Source organism: Blennius ocellaris (genome assembly GCF_963422515.1).
Source record: "Blennius ocellaris genome assembly, chromosome: 19".
Lineage (NCBI taxonomy): Eukaryota > Metazoa > Chordata > Actinopteri > Blenniiformes > Blenniidae > Blennius > Blennius ocellaris.
Genome location: NC_137668.1, coordinates 19470842 through 19481587, shown reverse-complemented (window position 1 = coordinate 19481587; position 10746 = coordinate 19470842). Strand labels below are relative to the sequence as shown.

Here is a 10746-nt window from a genome sequence, read left to right as displayed (position 1 = left end):
CCTTCGCCTCCCCTCACCCTGCATTCCTCTGACGGACTGTGGCACGTTTCAGGACAGCTTCATTCAGCATTCCTTCACATCCTGATTCGTTTGCCCTCCCTCCTTATTTTTTTCAAGTCTCACTCGGTTTAGGTCTGGCTTTATCACGCGAGAACCAAACCGCAAGACAACTTCATCTCATCCAATTTTCACCCCTTTAATTCGGTTTAAATGGCAAGGCTGCAAGGGCCAGAACGGGAATTAATAAGAGCCAATAAAGCTCGCCGCTGGGGCATCGGGGCCGGTCTTTAAGTAAACATTATGACTTCTTGAGGGGGGATTCAGGGGCAGCACTTGATGAATTGTGGCGGAGCTCAGGAAGGGCTAATTTCTCACTTAGCCGTCCTGATGGGGCGAGCTAATAGGCCTTGCTTTGCCTGGCTGATTGTCTGCTGGCTTTATTATTGTGCATTATCGCACTGCCCCCTGGCTGTTTTTAGCGCTCGGCCCCGGAGACGCCAGAGCCCGTCATTAATCATAGAGCGGCACTGACTCATTCCACTCCAACACTTATTCCAGTGACACAGTGGAATGAAGGAAAAGAAAGCAAGATAGAGAGACGGAGGAGAAAGGAGAGAGGAAAACGTACAAAATGTGCAACTGAACCTAGGCGACAAGGTGCTTCAAGGCCGAGTGGCCAGCGCAGTTTAACAGAAACCTGTAGCTGTGCAGGTTACCTCGTCCGGCACCACACTTTGTTATATCGTTCTGTCTCAGGTGCAGAGGATAAGTGGGGTGTATTGCACAGCACAGTCGGAGACCTTCTGTCAAAGCCATACCTGCTGCCACTACATTTCCACAGGGCCATCTATCTGAGCGAGAGAGGAAAGCAGAGGGGGAGAGAGGTGTGTGAGGGTCTCATCAGTGCAGGAATTTTCTCTTGCTCCACTCATCCCCTCCCCTGGGTTGTCTCTCTTATTTATGTTTTGCACACAGTGATTGCACTTGCACACTGAAAACCATATAGAGCAGCTGTTGCGTCTACTCCTGCACACACACACACACACACACACACACACGCACGCACGCACGCACGCACACACACACACACACACACACACACACACACACACACACACACACACGCGCACACGCTTGCGCTCTCTCAAACAAAACATTTCCTCTTTCTCCCCGTGCCATGTTCACACACGCATACACACACGTTTTACATATGAAGTGCGCTCTCAGGCAGCACAGTGGCAACATGTACTCTGCCAAGGCACGGCGGAGGATGTTGTTGTTGGTTGTGGCATGGTGCGGAGAGCTTTTCTAAAGCTTCGCATGAAGAATCCCTCCACAAACACTGAAGTGTTTTCACTGGAGTTGAGAGGCCCTCTGACAGGATACAGATCCCATTCTCTGGCGCTTTACAGAATCTGCCATTGAGTTGCTTGACTTGAAAACTTAGCCAGGAGTTCACTGTACAGAAAGCTTGATTCCGAGCCACTCTGTAGATACAAACCTTTGAAAGTTCAAGGGACACAGAAAGTTTTTGCATATTGGAATGAATGACATTTTTTCCCCCTTCACTCTAAATGACCTTTTTTGCTGATGTTTTACGATGCATTGTTTGCTTTGAGATTCAGAAAATAGCTGACCAAGCATATTTCCTTCATTGTCAAGAATAAGGAAAAGCGCCCCTTCAAACAAAGATGACGACTTAGCCACCGCAACAACAAAGCTGAAAGCATTATCCACTGTCTCAGTTGTCGTAGTCCTGAAACGAGAAGCTCGCGAACAAATGCAAACTCAAAATATATAAATAAAGAGTCTAATAAGCAGCGAGCTTTGGGGAAAAGGAGCAAGACTGCCATTGTGGCGCACGCTTTATTTACCCCTTATCTACTGGGGAGCGAGCGCAAAAGAGGCATCGTGTAAGCATTATGATTACATCGTGTGGGTTTGTTACCCAGGAATGTAAGATGCACTCAGCTCATTCTGCTGTGCAACACACTCGGTCCCTCACCAGCCCGCCAAAGCATCTTAAGTGGAGAGGTCTGAGGGACCAAGACGCATGCGAGGATAATCTTATTAGCTGCGCTGAAAGCTACTGATGGGCTGTGTTGTTTGTCCTTGAAAAAAAAAATAAAGAAAAAAATAACAGTCCTCGTATGAACACGCTTTACATTTTAAATTTTTGTGTGACAGTCTGGTTTCCTGATAGGATGCTGGATTATTGCACCTTAATAAAAGACAATAAACGCAATAAAAGTATGGTGTCTGTGTAGCCACAATAGGATGAGTCTATGGAATAGATTACATGTGAGGAACAACTTTTAAAATCTGTATTTAAGTAAACCTTCATTCCCAGTGGTAGTGTTTTTCTCAAAGGTGGCTGTGGTTTTAGACCCTAAAAACCAACATAAGTTGTTGGGTATTGTAAGATTGGGTGAATGTAATAATCAGTGATGATCAGATAAGTTTTAAGCATTTTTTTTGTTGATCAGATGAATAATTATCCTCGCTGGGCTGACAGCTGGGTAAACAATTCCCCAACATATTGCGCAGCTTTACATTTTACACCAACTCACCAATTTCTGGGTTTTACTTTGAAAGTTATCTTGTAGATAATGTGAAAGTGTCCTATACTTATTTTTTGTCTGCAACATTGTAAAATATTGATGAAAAAAATCTGAATTTCTCTTTGTTAAGTAAACTCCCATAATCCAAATTGGGCAACAACAACATGTCTTACCCGTGGCACTGTGATTTATTGGCACTTCAGTTTTACCATTCAGCATTCGTGAAATGATTTACTGATGCAAAACTTGAACCAACAAGTCATATCCATAAAAGTGTCAACTTCCAACCTTTACAATGTAGCTGTAAAAAGTTGGACTCACACATCGTGCGTGGTGGGATGTTACAGAAACATGTAAATGACGAACAATCTGAATAGCTCAGCCGTGTCACTGTACACAAAAGGGTGAGGAGATCGAGCACTAAACCAGTTTGCCATGTGCATATCTTGGATTTGATATGTGTGTGTGTGGCAGGGCATGACTAATTCCTGCTAAATGGTCCTTACTTGAGGGGCTGGTCCCCATCAGCTGTAGGCCAGACTTAGTACCATCTGGGCACAATGTAAAGTTTCACTGGTGAATGGGAGCCACAGCCACTAAATCCCAAACCACCCCTCCTCATTCCCCTTTGCCTTCCAGGGCCGAGGGCAAGCTGTAAGTGCAGCATGGAAACCCAAGTATGTGGTTTTCCTCAAAGAGCCATTGAATTTGGGAACACCACCTCAGAAGGGATTTTGAACCCATGACAGGTCCTCTAACCACCAGCAAGAACCTCCACTGTCTCCTCAAGAGGATCCCATCCCCTCATGCCGACCTCATCCAATGCAAACACACGCAGCCCATCGCAGGCACATTCTGTTTTATTGCTGGATTCAGGTAATGTTGCCGAAGGGCTTAGACTCCTCCTCTTTCTCCTCCTCCTCCCTCTTTGCCCCTCAGTGTTTTTAGTTATTCCAGCTGTGAAGGAACCCTTAATATTGTTGGCATAGCTGTGAAATGTGCAAAACACACATTGTACACACAGGAAAACATGTGCAGGCACGCAGGGGCAATGTGAGGTGCACACACACACACACACACACACACACACACACACACACACACACACACACACACACACACACACACACACACACACACACACACACACACACACACACACACACACACACACACACACGCGCACACACGCACAGTCTCACGCTCCCTTTCTCCATTCATTCTCTCCCTTATCCCACTTTTGCTCACAATCTCCCTCAATCGTCTCCATCTCCCATCTCTCCCCTCCCCTCAAACTCGCTGCGCTGCGGTGCGTTTGTGCAGTGTTGATAAGCCTAAGATAGCAGATCTCGGTGGTCGCTGATGTAATGATGATGAATGCTGCGGTGCTGCCAGTCTCCCCCTCAGGGGGCCTTCGACACTGAACAGTCACCCTAATGAAATGAACGCAAATACAGTACCCCGTCTGTCTGGAAGGGGGGTTGCCAAATCTAAGAAGACACTTCAAGAGTTTATATATAAATGCCCCCACCACCCCACACCCCCCCCCCCCCCCCCCCAGTTTCTGAGTGGCGCGCTCGCGTGTGACTTGCATTTGTATGCACGCCACTGATGACAGAAATGCAGATATGTGAAGTACACCTGAAGCAGTTGTGTAAAATCAAACCTGCAAAGAAAAAAAAAAGAAAGCACAAAAGCAACATTTTATTTGATGCCATTACCATTTGTTTAAACTCCCAAAAAGGAAGCAAAACTGATTCTTTTTTTTTTTTCATATCAAAGGCAAAAGTTTATTTTAGTGTTTCACTTTGATGTGTTCAATTTGCAGATGACTTTCAACTCAGTGCCTTTGTCACCAAGGCGTATAATTTATGTTAAATTGATTTGCTTAATATGCTTATAAAATAAGATTTTTTTTTTTTTCTGAGGGTGCAGTCTGAATTGTGGTATTTTAAACCTGTTTAATCGCCTCCCTTTTTGTGTGGAAGGATTACAGTCGAACACAAATAAAGATACACACTCTTTCTCTTGTCTAATTGGGTGTGGGACATACATTTCATGGGAATGACTTTAATATGAAATTATCATTTATTCTGGGTAACAGAAGCATCATGCGCCTGCTTGTGAATCGAGTCTGTAAAATAGTCCTCTTAGAGGATTGTGTCTATGCTGTCTCATGTTTTCTGGGCCGCAGGTATACGTGTCTGTCCTCTGGTGTCAAAGGTCAAAGGGACGAATGCCAACTTAAGACGACTGTCAAAAAAGTGAAATCCGGAGCAACGGGGAAAAAAAACAACCTTTAAAAACCTCTTCACATGGAAGACGCTTGATCGTCTTGCTGTCATGTTTTCATGTAAACACATAAGCACGTCTTTTTTTTTTTTTCCTATTTGAAGATTTGTATGGGGCAAAAATGAGCAACACCAAAGCTGAAAGCAGAGACGGGAACATCTGCAGGATTGGGTGTGGGCGTCCAGGTCAGAGGGATTATGGGTGAAAAGGTCCTGCTTTTAATTGCTGCTTTGGAACTGTGGCCTGCCTTGTGGAACACAAAAGGCCCGTCAGACACGCTTCAGTAGCTTGGACTTGTGAATATTTGCCCGACCGGTGGAATTCCCCGCGCCTCTCCTCACCCCCCCCCCCCACGCAAACCCCAACCGGGACCCTCATATTTACTGCACTTTCAGCTCTTTTCTTTCTTCTTTCTTTTTCTTTTGCTCCGGTCTGACTCACCTGGGGGCGATGTGAAGACACACACGCACATGTATCCACACTCCACACACACAGCATGCTGGGAGATTTTCAGTAACGGCTGTAAAGCAGTGTCTCTCCTTGTTCTTTCCCTCGGTTTTTTTTTAATGCTGATTTTACTCGAGTTCGCTCTCATCACGCTGATGAATGAGTGATGAGGAAACACACATTGCACATATTCTAACCATTAACTCCATCATGCCGCAACAAAACAGCGCCGCAATGAAAGCGTTCAGTCTATCAAACACATGCAGCAGTAATTTCAGATGATATCTATGCAAGTAGGACAAAAATGTCTTTGGTTGGGGATGACGGCTACACATGTATTCATGTGGGAGTGATTAGAGGACAAGTTCTTTTTTAATTCTGTTTTGATTGGTAGGGGAGTAATTGCATTGTGTTTTTTTTTCTACCCCCCTCCCTTCTCTTTTTTTTTCCATAAGCGGGCAATTGCTTACAGATGTTGTTGTCGGGTCAGAATGGATGACAGACTCTGCTTTTTCAGGGGGTTGGGGAAAAAAAACAAACAAAGCGTACAGTGTTTGTCTGAAGTTTACCCCTCACCACTTCCCCCTTGCCTTCCTTCCTTGGGGAGTTGGTTAAAAAATCACACAACCCCCCCCTCCACCCCCCACACTCCTCGAGTTTTTGCAGCACTTCTCGTTTTGCATTACAGCTGACTCTACTGCCTTTGTATCCGTGCATGTTTATAGAGTGGAGGACAATTAAATAGTACAGTGGGGTAATTAGCGGGGCTTTATTGTAAAGAAAATGTTGGTGAGACTAAATATTTCCAGTAATTATACCATGAATTATGGAGTCTAAGTAAAGGCCTTGTATTGGCCCAAATGAAGCTGTCCTGTACTTTGTGTAAATGAGTGGTTGTGATGTTGTCTCCATAATCAGAGACCTCCATGACCTAGATAGAGTTGAGCTTGTAGACGGCCTCTGAGGTGCTGAACTGAGCAGCGTGTCTGCTAGACTGTTGGCTGAACCCCCCTTCTAAACCCACAGACAGTATTAACTTGAACCACCTTTATTCTTTGAAAGAAAAATTGCCCGGCACCATGATATTCCCAAAAGGGCCTTCAAACAACCCTTGTTTTTTTTTTTTTTTTTCAGGACTGTGAATGTTTCTCTCTCTCTGTGGTATCCCCTTAAGGTTTCTCCTTTCTCTCTGGAAAGACTGCGAGAGCAGGATTATCAGTGCATCCACGAACTGCCTTTAGTTCTATTCTGAGATATAAAACCTACTCAGGATGTCCTGCCTTCCACTGCTTATAGACATTTTTTTGTTTGTTTTTTTTGAACAAGTCAGAAGTTTAGTGTGACACAGTTGAAAATGGGGTGAGGTAAATGTTGATGTTTGGATATTTACCCACAGTTAGTTTGGGGTGGTGAACATCTCCTCACCCCCCCCCCCCCCCCCCCCCCCCCCCCCCCCCCCCCCCCCCCGCCTGACAGGCAAATCAGAGCACAGCAGGTTTGAGTCAAAATATCAGGGGGAGCTGGTGGATTGACCCCTTGGGTCTGCTCTGGCATCATGAAGAAGGAGGCTTGGATCTGAAATTCAACGTTTGCAACACTCAAGCCTTCACTTGATGTACTTAACTTTGCATGATATTGAACAACCGATACATAACTGGAGAAAACTGAGCAAACACGCAGAAAACTCGTTTGGTCAGATTCATCTCATGGCATATTTCTCTTTCTGCCTCTCAGCAGTCATCTTGGCTCCATGAGGTCTTGAGGAATGAACCATCGCCATGGAAACCCAGTCCCAGGCCAGTTCAGCAGCTGAGAAGAAGAAGAGGGTGGAGACCATCGTGGCTACCAAGGGCTCATCGGCACGCAGCGACATCAGCGAGAAGGCTGTGGCCTCCAGCACGACCTCAAATGGTACATTTTCAACTCCAAGTCTTCTCTGGCCTGTTATGTCTGCACACTAGCTCGGACTATAATACAATCGCAGATTGGTAGATTTAACAACTGTTGAATGTTCTTCCAGTGTTTGTTTTAAGGAATTCAGACTGTTTTTTTTTTTTAAATCAAGTTTGACAACTTTATTTCTGTCAAAAAGTTAGAACAAACTTGCAGTATATGCTGTATATTTTTTTCAGATTCAGTGTCTGCTGTGATTGCTGTCGGACTGAGTCTTGAAATTTGTATCCAAGCATTTATGGTTCCCATTCCTCAAAGTTAATAGAATTTTTGAATATGATTTAGGTTTTTTTTTTTTAAACATGGATTATCTAGATTTTTGTAATAACAAAGCTAGTGTTCAGTTAAGATTATCTTGTAAGTATTTTAACTTTTGTTTGTGAAAGCACTTGCTTTTTGGTAGAATTCCCAACGGAACGATATTAAAGCACGTTAACTTTGTGTCGTGGGAACCGCCGTCAAGCCGACGTCCACCTTAGGCTACAAAAATACAGCATTCCTGTGGCCCTGTGTCCGTCACCAGTATTCACTCAGCAGAAATGAGTCCGTGATCTACAGGGGACAAAGATTTTCTTCATATCTATGTTCTCATTGTTTAATGATGAAGTTGACCAACTCAGAAAAACACGATTAAAAGATTTAGACACGCACCGGTTCTCACACAGGACTGTTTTCCTCCCCACCCCCCAATGTCTTCTCAAGCTTCGCAGTGAGTCAAAGACAAAGCTCACTGGTAGCAACTTTGGCATGTTTACATAGCAATGTCCTCAACACATGCTATTAAAAGTGGCACAGAGCTTGTGGTTCATTAAGCCTGTCATCATTCAGCCTTTCAGTCTTAATTCTGTGGCCCGAATGAAAGATATTCAATGTCAATTTTTTTCCCCCTCCATTTTTTTATTACTGGAAAGCCTTGCAGCATCAAACTAAAGTCATAACAAAACCAGAGTTGAGATCACTGTGGACCGAGCTGCAGCTGTGCTCATTAGCTGCGAGAGGATTTGGAAGGTTTTGTTGTGCGGAGGATTGGCTCTGGTGGACTGATTGAATGGTTTTTGACACCCGTTTCGACTTTGCTGATGTCAAACACGATCATCGATCAAGTGTGAATGGGAAACAAACGGTCCGACAAACAGTAAATAAAAGTTTCAGTGACTTGTTCTCCGCATGGGAATTATCACACAGCGTTGGCCAAGGTAATGCATCCTGAGGGCTTTTGAGAAAACTCTCACTCTGACTCACTCCCAGATGGCCGACGCTCCTTACCTCATCAGAAAGGGACAGTAAGGAAACAAACGTTTTTGTTGTGCAATACACATGAATGTAATCTGGCACCGTGAGCGTGGATGTTTCTTTTTGTTTTGAAAACCGCGCCGAGCAGCCATCCAGGCTCACTCAGCCACGTCGGGCAATGTGCTGTACGACTTCATGCATGCCCCAAATACAGTAGCCTCATAATTCACCTGATGAGGGCTGGGGCGATACTCATCTGTGGAGAAAGGGCCCTTTAAGATCCCGATCGCTCCTTTAGAATCATAAGATAGCTTACACATTCTTTGTGTGGTTATAATTACGGCACATTCCCAATTCGCCCCCAGAACTCATAACCTCTTATCAGGTGTAACCCTACACTCGCTTCAACTTTAACCCTCGTAGCCCCTGCCCCGCTGCCTCCATTGCAAACAAAAGGTAATTGTGAGCAGCTGTGGAACCCCAGTGACTGGTTCTTCTGAGGAAAGCCCGGCAAAAATATTTCCCCGTCATGCGGAGCTATGGCCCCTGATCTCAACGCGGCGGAAACCCTGTGGCGTGTCCGGCAATAGCGTGCTATGATAACTTGTGAAAAGTGGAAAATAATTAGGGAGGGCAGGTGGAGTGGATGTGGTAATCTCCACTGCAAGTGCAGTTACAAACAGGTATCGATCCGATATGTTGGGGTAGAGCTCCAAAATCTTCAACGAAACTCTTTCCCCCTCTTTCCCCTCCGATCTAAGTTAGTTTGGTCCATGTTGGGTGAGCCCACAGTAATTATCCGGTCTCTGGTACAGCGTTCCCACATGGTTGGCTAAATGGTGGCTTCATCCTGTGTGCCATTCATCTCCGTGCCCCCTCCTCTTGCACTGACAGCTCAAAAGGGCCGACTGTGCCACAACAATGCTGTGATTGGTGCTCTTTAGGAGGGGTTTGTGGAGGGGCTGCCCTCCCCTTCAGTCCTCATCATTCGGCAGGCAGGTGGACCACAAAGTCCCCTGATTCTTTTGTTGGATCCTGCGATTAAAAAAAAAAAAAGATGTCCATGCTCTGTGGCTGAATAAATCCTGTCGTCATGGGATAATTGTTAAAAAAAAAAAAAAAAAAAGTAGAGCAGAAAAGACCGGTTATTTGGAAAAGTTTGTGGTTGAACTTTTATGCTACTAGTGCCTCTGCTAGTTAGAGTAAATAACAAGATAGGCTTGAAACGGGGAGGAGGAAAACTGGATTCAATTCAGAAAATTTGTCAGGGAGCGCCGCCTTAACAAGTCCGCCTCTGGGTGAGTTTAATGGTCATGCTTAAAAGGGCAAGAGGAAGGGTCTCAGAGGCAAACAAGTTAAGCTTTAAAGGGCAACAAACGCAGGGCCTTCGTGTAGGTTCCTAAAGAAATCCCTAAGCAAATGCAGAGCGTGGCTAAAGTGTTTAAAGAAGAAAGAGAGCACTTTGACTACATCGGGGGCGAGAAAAAAAACCATCTTCTGATGTGGGGGGAAAGGAGGAAGAGTGATACAGAGAGGAGGGGGGGGGGAGATAGAGGGAGAGTGAAGGGCCACCTTCTTTTTAGGCAGCCATTTAAATGATCAACAGTAAATAGAAGGGGAATGTCATCTGACAGAAATAAAGTTCCCGTTAACAGCAGGGATGGAAAGTAATTTACAGATACGCTGTCCCCACCATCTTTGTGCCTCCCAGATAAGGTTTCATTTCAGAAACGGATAGGAGACATTTTCACTTACGGGCCCCCATTCTGGGACACCTGTGATAACAGCTTGTGGACCCCTAATTGAAAATGGGTTTCAAAATGGATTTTCACTTTTCTTCCTCCCTCCTCTCTTCCCCACCTCCTTCCCTCATGACTAAAACCCCCTCCCTCTATCATAGCCAATACTCAGCTCCGCTCCACCCCCCACCTCCTTTTTTTTTTCTCCCTTGGCGTTTCCCTTGTCGCTGGCAGAGGGAGGCAATATTAGAGGGACAGGCAAGGGAGGGGGGAAGAGGTGGGGGGCTTGGGGAGGGGGGGGGGGGGGGGGGGGGGATGGAGCATTGGGAGTGGATCATCCCTCAGCCCGTGTCACAGCTATGACAGTCGCATGATCTGTCTTATTAATGAAATCATTGATCACTTGATGGGACTCATAATCAACTGTTTCTGCACTGTGTCCTTCCCCATCTCTTGCTCGTCCTCCTCCTCCTCCTCCCCCCTCCTTCTTCAGACTGCCACCACTGCTTTCCACTGTTTTT

General features: G+C 45.3%; 1 protein-coding gene across 2 annotated transcripts in view; it reads left to right on the top strand.

The window, feature by feature from the left end:
* The window catches only part of gli3 (GLI family zinc finger 3), a 97123-nt gene that overhangs the window by 10819 nt on the left and 75558 nt on the right, over nucleotides 1-10746 (top strand). Inside the window, exon 2 of one of the 2 annotated variants that reach the window (XM_080515084.1) lies at nucleotides 7038-7211. In XM_080515084.1, the coding sequence (XP_080371210.1) occupies nucleotides 7079-7211 (133 nt within the window). In that variant the 5' untranslated portion in view covers nucleotides 7038-7078. Of the gene's footprint in view, nucleotides 1-7034; nucleotides 7212-10746 lie in introns of both variants that reach the window. The other variant, XM_080515083.1, reaches the window with a different exon arrangement.